Below are 12,202 nucleotides of genomic sequence, written 5' to 3'. Positions count from 1 at the left end.
CTAATTTTTGGTTGATGTGATAATCTTTCCATCAAGTTGAATCTTGGGGATATGAGCAATCTTGGGCCAATCTTCACCTGTTTCCGGTTTGCATCTTTCACACAAGTAAGGACAATCTTCAATTTGTAATTCTCTCAAATCAATCAGACAATTAAAATCCTTGGGCAAAGATGACAATTCTGGACAATCCGCAATATGAACATCTTGAAGTGATTTGAGATCCTGCATTGAGTCTGGTAACGCCTTGAAGTTGGAACAATCTTCAATATTCAAACTCTGCAAAGTGTTTGCTAAACCTTGAAGAAGCCACTGTGGCAATTCCTCCAACTGTGGTAATTGTCCAATACAAAGCACTCGAAGGTGAGCTCTAGGGATATTGAGGTATTGATGGTTGTTTTCCCCTTCTGTTCCCATGCTCAAATCGAGATTAAGCTTTTCACAATCAACCAACATCAAAGTCTCTAACGAGTTTAGGTATTTTATACCATGTGGTAATGAGATTAGATTCGGACAACTTACAATAAATAGTGATCTAAGGGTTTTTAGATAACCAATATCTTCAAATAAATATTCTAAATTCATACACTCGCCAATTCCCAAAAACCGAAGAGATTTTAAGCACCCAACTCCATTCTTTGATAGAAACCTCTGTTTTGTGGTAAACACAAACATTTGGAGGTTAATTAGGTACCTAATATCTGCCGGCAACTCTTCTAATTCTTCACAACCACCAAGAATTAGAGCCTGCAAATGTTGAAGCTTGCAAATGGAATTAGGGAGTTTTCTTATGTTATTATTTGATATATTGAGGTATCTTAAATGCCTCAAATCACCAATTCTTTTGGGCAATATGTCAATTTCAAGGTTATCTAATTTAATCACCCGCACGAACTTGAACCTTGAAATGCACGATTCAATGAATTCTTGGATAGCTCCCTTTCCATTGTCTGCAAATGAATTAAAGGATCTCAATTGACCTAAATTGGATAAAAAGCTTGGAAGATTTATTTTGTGTGTATCAACATCAATCAAAGACAAATGTCGGATTGTTTTGGTAAAACATTGGTCACCTGAGTTCAATATTAAGCACTCTTTTTTCATCAATGACATGGCAAGATCATGCATCAAATCATGCATTTTAAATGTATAAAAACCATACTGTAGTTCAAAATCTTGGAAGAAAGATCTTGATGCTAATTCCTTTAAATACTGTATGCCAACACTTTCTAGATCTTGATTCTTGGTAGAAGATTGAAGAAGCCCATGGGCCATCCAGAATTGAATTAATTCAAAATTCGCAAACTTATAATCTTTAGGAAACATACAACAATAGGCAAAACATGGTTTCAAGTAAGATGGCAATTGATCATAACTTAATCTTAAAGCAGGTAAAATGTCATCTTTCTTTTGATCTAAATTCCAAATCTCATTATCCCTCACATATGTCCAATCATGTTCATCAGTTGAGGAATATAGTAGGCTTCCTAATGTTGTCACTGCTAAAGGAATTCCGCCACATTTTTTCACAATATCTTCTCCAATTTTAATCAGGTTATGATGTTGTTTCTCTTGCCCTTCCTTAAATGCGCATTTCAATAACAAAGACAAGCAGCTTTCATTGGAAAGACCTTCTAGGTTGTACCCATTAACATCTTTCATTGTGCCCATAATTGAGGCAACACGATCGCTACGTGTGGTTACTAAGACCACACTCCCGTTACCACTTTCTAACAAAATATTTTTCAATTCAATCCATGATCTACGATCTTCATTCCAAACATCATCCATAACCAGTAAGTATCTCTTACCATTCAAAGTCTCTCTCAACATCTTCTGCAATTCATCCGTATCCAACTCACTATGACTTTGACCAGTTACAGACTTGATTATTTTCATCATTAATTGTTTCAAACCAAAATCGTCCGAGACACAGATCCACATTCTTGAATCAAAATGATTACGTATCCTATCATCATTGTAGGCCAATTTTGCAAGAGTGGTTTTTCCAAGTCCTCCAATGCCCACAATAGGAATGACAGACAAGTTTTGACCATCATTTGAGTGGTCTATTATTAGCTTTATGATCTCTTCTAAATGATCATCTCTACCAATAACATCTGAAGCAACTACAAAGGAATGTGTCATTTCCCTTCCTCTATTCACAACACGCCTATTTTCATTTCGTTCAGTGAGATGAAATTTAGTCTTAATAGCTGCAATCTCATCAAACCGCTTTCTAATTTCTTTTGTTTTACGTGCCATCATGTAACGAATAACAAGTGGATTTGAGGACGATACCAAGTAGCGTACCTTTTTTCCAATGCTCTGCTGATCAAGAACTTGTCTCCGAACAACTTCAACCTCGAGCTCATCCAGAACATCTTCAGCATCGTAACAGGCATCGGTGAGCTTTTGCAGCCAATCTCTTAACTGGTGACTCTGAGCTTGCTTCTCCTCAGCATCTAAAAGCACAGCTTTCACAGAGGACAATGTCTCCTTGAGTTTTTTCAGCTCATCTTTCACACCCCATACGGATGATATTTGTTGATAAACTGCTGTTCCTAACTTTTCAACGAGGCCAAAAATCAGCGATTCAGCCATGGTAGATTCCGAAATTAAAGACAATGGGGTTTCTTCTATCAATGCAATTATGCAAGTGCTGATCTATATTTGAGAGTTTCTATAATAGTTGGTGGGTTTCTTCAGCCTTGATTTTTGAAACTAATGTTGAGGGGATAATGTTATATTCTTCAAACTTATTTATGAAACTTTCCTGAGAATAATTGCATACTAAGATTTCGTGCCTTGCATGAAGATAAGTATATATTCTTTGTCCCTTTCCTGTTTTTAGTTTTTGTATATTCTTTGTCCTAAATGTAAGTAAATTAATTAAAGTTTTGAATAAGATCAACATTTAATTATCATTGAAAATATTGCTTGATCGCATATATTAAAATAGGAAAAGCTTCCAAATTCCAACGTCTTGTGTGTGTGGCGTATTCTTTCTTTTTAATTCCATTTTGTATTGTTTATAACAAATTTAAGCAGCAAGTTTAATTTAAGTATACATCCTTTACTTTATGTCCCCAACCCTCTTGTCTTTAGTTTCGGAATATACCATGGCTGAATTGATTTATTTTTGTTTAATAAAACTGTAAATAGATTTTCTGGACCTTCACATTCAGCATTCTTTACAACTTTCAAAGAAAGCTTCAATAAAAGCATTTCGTAGACATTAACTGATTTCTCCTTTAACTCAATGCTCAACAATTCAGTCACTGGTGAACTTAAAAGGCTTAACTAGAGCTATATCAAAATTAATAATAATAATAATATCATCTATGAATTCAACATAATCAAAATACAGAACACACAATAATTCGATTGCAAAAAACATGTATAGTAAATAATTATTACTCATTTCATTCTATATCATTTTAAAGTATAATTTTTAATATCATGTTCATGGTTGGAAAAAATAATACTTAAATTCTTGTTATAAATTTTAGTTTATGTCACTTATATATAATTTAACTTTAAAAAATTCTAAAAAAACTGTTATAATACTAACCATAGTTGCATTGCCTTGTTCTTTCATGAGGTCATGGCCCCAAGTCTATTCTATCTCTTACATTTTGTACAATTTCCGGCCAGCATAAAAGCCCAGCCCACAGTTCAGGAATCCAAACAAAATAGGCCCAAAACAAACTTAATCAGCTCAGGCCACGCAGGCCTCAACTATCCCATGCCATTGGGCCCACAATTCTACAGGCTATAGATGGCCCAATTAAATCAAACTGAAGAAAAGCCCAAATAAAATCATAGGTCCATAATATTATCCATTCTAATTAAAAAAATCAATCAGACCTATATATGACTTAAACAGGGCACGGGCCCAAAATGTGTGTGCTCTGTAATTTAATATGCATTCTGTGTAAATGTTAACGAATTCTAATTTTCTTAGGCTAATCATGCGCTTATTCGGTTATATATTTGTACTTAGACTTTTTAATTTGATTTTACGCTTATTTAGTTATAATCATAATTACCTCATAAAATAATTTCTGTAATTAATGTGATATATATATATATATATATATATTTGTTTATTTTTATGAAAGAGAAGATGAATTAGGTTTTCATGTTAAAGGGGAGGGTGATTTAGGGATTTAAAGGTTTAAAGAGAATAGTTTAGAATTTTTAAAAGGGGTAAAAAATAAAATTGCAAAGAAATAATTATTAAAGACATTTTTACGTTTACTTTAACAATTTATTGTTTAATTTTGTATTTTGAAAAATAGGTTGCTGTAATTTTCCCAAAAAAATCAAAATTCAAGGCTATGTTTGGTTCAGTATTATTATCCATATTCTCGATCTGATTTTTCAAATAATGTTTGTTTTATTATTTGCACAATCTAATCTGCAAAATATTTTTCTTGACAGTTTTCTGACTCTCATTTTGACCATTGCCTTTTATTTTTCTCAGCTTTCTATCACTGACATTTCCCACTTTTTTTTTACCGTTGGCTTTTATTTTTCTCAGTTTTTTTATTATTCTTCACTGATATTTTTCCACTTTAATCAAATATTCAACACAAATATTAAGGTTAAAATACTCTATCAAACACATATTCTGCAAATTCTATTATCGTAATTATAATCCTATCCAACTATCCAATATTATTCCTAAAATCCTATCCAAAATGATAAACCAAATACACTCCAAGAAATCCGAACTAATGTTAAAGAAAAAAAAATGCTAAAACGTTATTTTCAAAAAATATAAATAAATAAATAAATCCTCACAAAAATGATTAATTTTAAGTATTTCTCGTAGAAGACGTGAGAAAGCAGGTGAATGGTAAAGGTATTGCTGCAGTCCACCATCGCATTTGCAAGCAGCAGTCGGTGGTGGTACATTTCACACCCATCAAAACGCTGCCGTTTCATCTCCACAATCAAGGCAAGTAAATCAATCAACTACCTTGACTGCATCTTCTTCTTAATTATTCAACAATGGTGTTAATGACAATTTGCTATGAATAATATTTTTATTAAACTGAACTCAGATGTCGACGGAGGCGTACAAGTTTGGCCCTTATAAAATCGACGCAAAGGAAGTATTCTATTCCACCAATCTCTCCTTTGCCATGGTTAACTTGCGCCCTGTTGTTCCTGGTACTTTATTCTTTTTTATTCCTTTCTTTAATTGCCTCTTGTTGCTTTTATGTGTGCATCGGTCTCTTACTTTGGGTTAATTTCTGTTTTTTCTTTGCAGGTCATATCCTTTTATTTATTTTATTTTTTTTGAATTATTTGGTATTGATTTTAAATTTTATTTAGTGGAATTTGATGAATGTTGTTGTGTTTTTCATATAATTAAGCAATGATGACTTCAAAACGTTTGATTGCTGGAAATAACAATTGAGTCTTCACTTTTAAAATGTATGTGTAACACATAGCGAGATAGAGGCCATTAGACATTTCTTGATTTGAGTAATGACTATATATATAGAGCCCTTTTCTCAAATAGTATGAATTCCTTCAGGCGGCAATTCGAAAGTAAAATCTTGCGTCTAGTCCTAAGCAGGAGCCGGTAATTGCGGGATGTATATCTCAGCATTATTCTCCCATTATGACGTGTTAGGCTAGATAAAAAAGATAATCTGTACCCTCAGCTGTGGATGTATTAGTTGGAGCCTGATATAACTTTGGTTTGCTGGTTTGGTAGACTTTATAAGCATATCACGGCTCGATCAGAAATGATCTTTCTCTTCCAGGCCTCTGAAATATATAATATATTTTGGTTACAGATAATATATCTGGACAAAGTAAGCTGGTGCAGGTATTACTAGTTGCCAACTAAGTGATAGGTGGAAGCACATATTTAACTGTTATACACCTATCAGTTCATTAAGGCAGAACCTGTGCCACAGCCTTGAATATAATTTCTAATGGTGCTTATGTGTGTACATTTGTTGAGTATGATAGCTGATAAAACTATAGGACTAAGTTACATATCTAAATGCTACAATTTGTTTTGTATATAGTATTAGAGGTTGGTGAAAATAGAGAACTACAACACTTGATTAGTCAGATCCAGAATTCTGATCTACACTAGAAACCTGATTAGCTTTCTTTCCATGGTTGTGTATGATTTTGCTTCTGGGTTTGTGTGCGGTTGCTTGCACATGTATACTTCTGCATTTGCAAGTATGGTATATTCAGTGGACTTAACATATGTACATGTGCTTATCGTCCCAAAGCGTGAAGTGAAACGTCTTGTTGATCTGACTGCTGACGAGACTAGTGATTTATGGCTCATGGCTCAGAAGGTTGGCAAACAACTTGAAAGCTACCATAAAGCTTCGTCTCTCACATTCACTATTCAAGTAAGACCAATCTCTAGCGGATTCTTATTTGCATGCTTGCTACTTGTGTCTTGTGTTAGATGCTTCTATGAAATGTGAACCATACTGATTTCTATTTGGCAAGATATTTTCCATGGTACGGCTGTAATGAAAGTCAATAGCTGTGAACCTCTTTAAGTGGATTCTTTTCTTTGATCTTATGTTTTATTTGCTCACATTTTTCTCTCTAGCATTTATTTATTTATTTTCTTCATGTTCTTGTTTGTATTGCCTATAAATTAGCATTTACTGGGGGATGCTTAATTGAAGAGAACAATTAGTAATGTGCTGAATCTTTTTAGTTTTCTGTCAACTTATCTATTTGGCGAGGTGTCCCCTTAGCTCTTATTTCATAGAGAATTTTCATTGGTTTCATTGATTTACTAATGAACTGTTAACTTTTTATGTTAGACAATCTTCATATATTATCTTGTAAAGAATTTCAATTTAGGATGTGTATACAATATAAATGGACATACAAGTCACTTTTAGTTGGATTTTGTTTGAATCGTGAATTTCTATTTGCAATTTATAGTAGATGTTTTCTGCTTAGAATATCAAGTAAATGATGTTTGATGTGATAACTATAAACTGAAGGCGCTGCCTTCTGTTCTGAAGTTGGGGCAATGTAACTGCATGATATTTCTTAGAATGGAAGCACATGTGCAGTGCATGAGTTCATATTCAATCTCCCAACCTAGTGTTGCTGTGGTTGGATAAACTTATGTTCTGTCATTTTTGTCTGTTTAAACTAAATTTCTGTTTTTATTTTAGGATGGGCCTGAGGCTGGACAGACTGTGCCCCATGTTCACATCCATATTCTCCCACGGAAAAGTGGTGACTTTGAGAGGAACGATGAGATTTATGATGCTGTAAGATGGATATTTTCTTTAATGCTTTTTCATGATTTATCACCCAACCTTTATGTAAATAGTTTACTTTGCCTGCTCTCATGGTGCAGATAGATGGGAAGGAGAAGGAATTGCAGCAGAAACTTGATTTAGACAAGGAAAGGAAGGACAGAGGCTTTGAGGAGATGGCACAAGAGGCAGATAAATTCAGATCACTTTTTGTGTAGATATGCACCAAAGCTACCTCCGACTTCCCTGGACACTTATGTTAGCATAAACTTATCTCAACTTTGTGTTGAAAGATAAAAAATGAAAATAACAGTAAAGTGGTATTTTTCCGTTTCACATTTTATGTGGGTGAGGATAGTCTGACAAGAGTAGAATGCCTGAACCGTCGTCATCTATGAGACTGATGACTCATGAGTCTTACGGATGTTTATTGTTCAGAGTATTACATAACTTAAGTATACAAATTCTTGTGTACAAACTGATTTGGCAGCCTGGTTATCGTATTTAAAGTCATCTTTATTTTGAATATATGAAAATTGTCTGCAGGCATGAAATAGCTTCTCATGGTAAAATTAATGTTTGAGTTGATAACCAGTTGCAGAAGTGAAGCATGTTATGAATTTATGCCGAGTTAACTTAAATAAAATCACTCATATTAGATCTTAGAAATGCATAAACGAAGAGTGGACCTTAAGCTTGAAGTAGGTTTGCAAGTTTCAATTTACTAATCCAATTTATCATATACAGAAGCAAGCATTCACGGTTGTATCTAAAACAACTAATGTCATAGTGGGCGTCAGTGGGTTGACAATGTGACCTCTCTTAATACTTAAATCGGTGATTTGTTTTTTAAGAAAGTTTTAAGTGATTGTAATGAGAGTATGTGTAGTATTATTGTTAAGTTTTTGTGTAATGTATATGAATAATGTCATTATAAGTGGCATTTATAGAGGCTTGTCTTTTATAGTTAATTTGCCATTCTTTATCAACCTTCAAAGTTGTGGTTAAATGGATAATAACTGTCTTTTAATTTGCCTTGGTTTCATGTTGGGCTTAATTAGGCCTGTTAGACCAGCTAAATTTTTCCACAAATTTCTAACACCCCCAACAGCCACAGAATTGGTGGTTTAATTTAATAGAAATTATTAGGAAAATTAAAAGGGATCATGCATTTTTCTTTTTCTTTTTATAAAAAACTATGGGCAAACTTAGCCCATGATTTGACTCCTAATATTAATATTTATGCCGAAAGTTGTTGAATTGTTGCTTTCAATGTTTAGTTTGTTCTTTTTGGATGGTTTCCAAGATGCATTTCTTTATATTGCTTTTAAATTGTGGAGGCTACCACTTGAGATTATGATGATATATGCTTCATTTTTTAACTTGTTTGTATCTGATTGTTTAGTTCTATATATGTAGAAAATATTGGTGTGCTGAACAGCTGAAGTCAAGGTTCTATATTTTTTGGTTGAATTTTAGTGCTAAGAGTTGTTGCATTGTATTAAAATACCAAATCTTCTATGAAACAATTCTATACAATAATCTTTTCTCTTACTCCTATCCCATTAGGTAATCAGTTATTGAATATTTACCATCAGTTTAGTTTGCCGTTCATGCTCATTCATATTTTCCAAAAATCTATGTCAATGTAAGTTTTCTCCAACATACATGCCAATATAAATTGAACCATTGAATTATAAAAACTGGAAAAAATAAAAAATAAAAAATTAATGCCTGTTTTTTAAACCCTAAACCCTAAAAAAGTACTCTAGCACTTGAAAATATTTGTTGAACATTTGATAAGAAATACTCGAGGGCTTGAGAATAAATATCCAGTGGAGTATAAATCTGGAGGGTGAAAAAGCCACCTATTATGTTGATGAAATTTTTTTGTTTTTTGGATGATCGGTGATGTTCAAGTCAGTTTACACGCACTTTAATTAATCTTTCGAGATCTTAGAACTATCGATCGGATACAAACTCTAGTTGCCCTCCTATTAGCAATCGTGAAGACTTGAATTTAGAAAACCATGTTAGATTCTCCTCTTGTTCTTTTAGCCTTAAGGGAATTCAAACTTATACCTTTACGATTTTCAATAGAACAAACCAGTTGGTGTTTTTATTAACTTGCAGTAGAAATCTAAAATATTATTGGCTATCACGTTATTTATATGACCAAATAATTCATTTACATCACTTATAAATATTTTTTTCCTCATGAATGTGATGGATAGTTAATGATTAAAAAATCATGTGGCAATAGTATGCAAATGACATAATACCCTATGAAGGGTCACAGGAATTATCCACCAAAAAGTGGTCATTTGCTTTTACTTTTATATTTTTCTTTCTTGTTATTCCTATATATAAAGAGGGTTGAATGGAGGTGAATAATAAAGGACTCAAGGTGTAGCTAGCTGAACGCTGTATCGTGGTCGCCCACAGCTGCCGGTGGTGGTTCATTTCGCTCTCATCGAAACATTGTCGTTTTATCTTCACCTCCCAGGCAAGTAAAGTTGACTAGGTTTAACCGAACATATCTTCATAATCAACAGTATTGCTGGTGCTACTGATAGTTTCATTTATAAAAATAGTAATGTGCAACAGAGCTGAGATGTCAATGGAGGGTTATTATACGTTTGGTCCTCACAAAATCGATGCAAAGGATGTATTTTATACCACCCAACTCTCATTTGCCATGGTCAACTTGCGCCCTGCTCTTCCTGGTACTTTACTGTTTTTCTCCTTCTTTAACTTTAATTTATATCTTCCTGTTTTGATCATTTTTATTTTCGCTGTTTGCAGGTCATATCCTTTTTGAACGATCATGTACATGTTGGTTCTGAATAAACATTCTTTTAGTGAACTCTTTTGTTTGAAAACCAGGGCATAATTTGCTGATAAATGTTTTGTTTTGTGGGTTTGAATTTGATTGTGTTTGACTTAACATAAAAATGAACATGTNTGATAGTTTCATTTATAAAAATAGTAATGTGCAACAGAGCTGAGATGTCAATGGAGGGTTATTATACGTTTGGTCCTCACAAAATCGATGCAAAGGATGTATTTTATACCACCCAACTCTCATTTGCCATGGTCAACTTGCGCCCTGCTCTTCCTGGTACTTTACTGTTTTTCTCCTTCTTTAACTTTAATTTATATCTTCCTGTTTTGATCATTTTTTTTTTTTTTTTTGCTGTTTGCAGGTCATATCCTTTTTGAACGATCATGTACATGTTGGTTCTGAATAAACATTCTTTTAGTGAACTCTTTTGTTTGAAAACCAGGGCATAATTTGCTGATAAATGTTTTGTTTTGTGGGTTTGAATTTGATTGTGTTTGACTTAACATAAAAATGAACATGTGCTAATCATCCCAAAGCGTGAAGTGAAGAGGGTTGCTGATCTAACTGCTGAAGAGACTTGTGATTTATGGCTCACCGCACAGAAGGTTGGAACACAACTTGAGTCCTACCACAATGCTTCATCACTCACCTTCAATATTCAAGTAATCAAGCCATTTATCAGATTCTTATATAATATAATGTTTAGTCTGCCAATTAAAACTAAGTCAATTTTTATTGAAGGATGGGCCTGAGGCTGGGCAGACTGTGCCCCATGTTCACATCCATATTCTCCCAAGGAAAATTGGCGACTTTGAGAGGAATGATGACATTTATGAAGCTGTAAGATGGCTATATGTACATATTTCCCTTGGTGCTTATTTTATATATATATATATATATATATATATATATTGCTTAAATACTCGATCACTAAATTGGCTGCAATGATGGTGCAGATAGATGAGAAGGAGAAGGAATTAAAGCGAAAACTTGATATAGAAAAGGAAAGGAAGGACAGAAGCTCTGAGGAGAGGATTCAAGAAGCAAATGCATACAGACCACTTTTCCTGTGACATTTTATGTCAACTTCAACTTGTTTAAAATATTTAATAAGATCACAATTTCTTATTAATAGGGTTACGTTATATAACTTCATTTCGAGTTTGATTGGTTTGTTAGTACACTTATATAACCCTAAAATAATCTCCTTGTGTTTGTGCAATAGACTGAAAATGGTTCTGCAACACAAGAAATGAAGGTACTAAACTAGTCATAATTTGGTTGTTAACACAAAATAATTACTCACACAAATGATTAAAAAAAAAAATGGAATTATAGATAAAAAATATTAACTCAAAATCTGTGTCATTTTATCTGATATCTTCAAATTATTTTTTATATCAATTCATTATTAAAATGAAAGTTCCATATATGAAGATAAATCATTTTAAATTTTTTTATTAATTGTTATTTGTCATGTGTAACATCTTAGTTTAAATTGTTGGGATTGTATAGCTCACTTTTCTATTTGTTTTTACGTGAAATTGTTTATTTTTAGAAAAACTATTTAAAGACACTAAAACAATGGCCCAAGTACACAAAACTTTTTGTTAAAAGTAAGAGGTTTTATAATAGGGTTGAATAGACATCATTCATGATAATAAACCATCATCAAGTAATTCAATAATTAACTAAGACTTTTAAATATAGTATTCAAGAGACTCTGAGTTTGATCTATCTGGGTTGTTAATAGCGGATAGTCAATGAGGGGATTTACTTACTATCAACTTAAGACCTTCAAAAATTAGTTGAAGATCTAGATGCCATCAATCATGATAAAGAAAAAAGGTAGTTCAATTATCCAGATTTATAATTAATAATGGCCACTAGTTATTTCATCAACTTAATTTATCGTGATGTAGTGGTTGAGCTGTTGGCATTAAGCTGGTCAGGGCGGTCCTCAAAATACAAAATCAAAGGCTTTACAATTTTATACATTGAGACTATTGAGGTAAAATGTTGGCACTAAACCACATCGATTCTTTTATAAACTGATTTTTCTTGAGGTAAAACTAACGCAATCAAC

At 33.0% G+C, this 12,202-nt stretch overlaps 3 protein-coding genes across 4 annotated transcripts; 2 read left to right on the top strand and 1 right to left on the bottom strand.

Annotated features, from left to right (window-relative positions):
* LOC116128143 (putative disease resistance protein RGA4) lies at positions 1 to 2,601 on the bottom strand. Its single transcript, XM_031413867.1, has one exon. It carries the CDS (start codon positions 2,599 to 2,601, stop codon positions 1 to 3), a length of 2,601 nt encoding a protein of 866 aa, XP_031269727.1.
* A 2,214-nt stretch (positions 2,602 to 4,815) lies between these two features.
* Positions 4,816 to 7,607, top strand: LOC116124918 (bifunctional bis(5'-adenosyl)-triphosphatase/adenylylsulfatase FHIT-like). Its single transcript, XM_031410700.1, has 5 exons — positions 4,816 to 4,963; positions 5,070 to 5,180; positions 6,246 to 6,392; positions 7,185 to 7,283; positions 7,373 to 7,607. Exons 1-5 carry the CDS (start codon positions 4,859 to 4,861, stop codon positions 7,487 to 7,489), a joined length of 579 nt encoding a protein of 192 aa, XP_031266560.1. The 5' UTR covers positions 4,816 to 4,858; the 3' UTR covers positions 7,490 to 7,607.
* A 2,648-nt stretch (positions 7,608 to 10,255) lies between these two features.
* Positions 10,256 to 11,365, top strand: LOC116131664 (bifunctional bis(5'-adenosyl)-triphosphatase/adenylylsulfatase FHIT-like). 2 transcript variants are annotated; one of them, XM_031417422.1, is made up of 4 exons: positions 10,256 to 10,394; positions 10,632 to 10,721; positions 10,858 to 10,956; positions 11,073 to 11,365. In XM_031417422.1, the coding sequence occupies exons 1-4, from the start codon at positions 10,263 to 10,265 to the stop codon at positions 11,187 to 11,189; spliced, it is 438 nt and encodes a 145-aa protein (XP_031273282.1). In that variant the 5' UTR covers positions 10,256 to 10,262; the 3' UTR covers positions 11,190 to 11,365. The 2 variants fall into 2 exon arrangements, with proteins under 2 accessions (XP_031273282.1, XP_031273220.1); XM_031417360.1 differs by having other exon boundaries at positions 10,632 to 10,778.
* Positions 11,366 to 12,202: the final 837 nt, after the last annotated feature.

This window comes from Pistacia vera, unplaced genomic scaffold (assembly GCF_008641045.1).
Source record: "Pistacia vera cultivar Batoury unplaced genomic scaffold, PisVer_v2 Contig100, whole genome shotgun sequence".
Classification (NCBI taxonomy): Eukaryota; Viridiplantae; Streptophyta; class Magnoliopsida; order Sapindales; family Anacardiaceae; genus Pistacia; species Pistacia vera.
This window is presented reverse-complemented; position numbering and strand designations above follow the sequence as displayed.

Coding starts and splice junctions, on each gene's coding strand:
- LOC116131664 (XM_031417360.1), top strand. CDS start 10,263: ATGTGCAACAGAGCTGAGATGTCAATGGAGGGTTATTATACGTTTGGT. Junction 10,395..10,631: donor TGCGCCCTGCTCTTCCTGGT/ACTTTACTGTTT, acceptor CATAAAAATGAA/CATGTGCTAATCATCCCAAA. Junction 10,779..10,857: donor CACTCACCTTCAATATTCAA/GTAATCAAGCCA, acceptor TTTTTATTGAAG/GATGGGCCTGAGGCTGGGCA.
- LOC116128143 (XM_031413867.1), bottom strand. CDS start 2,601: ATGGCTGAATCGCTGATTTTTGGCCTCGTTGAAAAGTTAGGAACAGCA.
- LOC116124918 (XM_031410700.1), top strand. CDS start 4,859: ATGGTAAAGGTATTGCTGCAGTCCACCATCGCATTTGCAAGCAGCAGT. Junction 5,181..6,245: donor TGCGCCCTGTTGTTCCTGGT/ACTTTATTCTTT, acceptor TTAACATATGTA/CATGTGCTTATCGTCCCAAA. Junction 6,393..7,184: donor CTCTCACATTCACTATTCAA/GTAAGACCAATC, acceptor TTTTTATTTTAG/GATGGGCCTGAGGCTGGACA.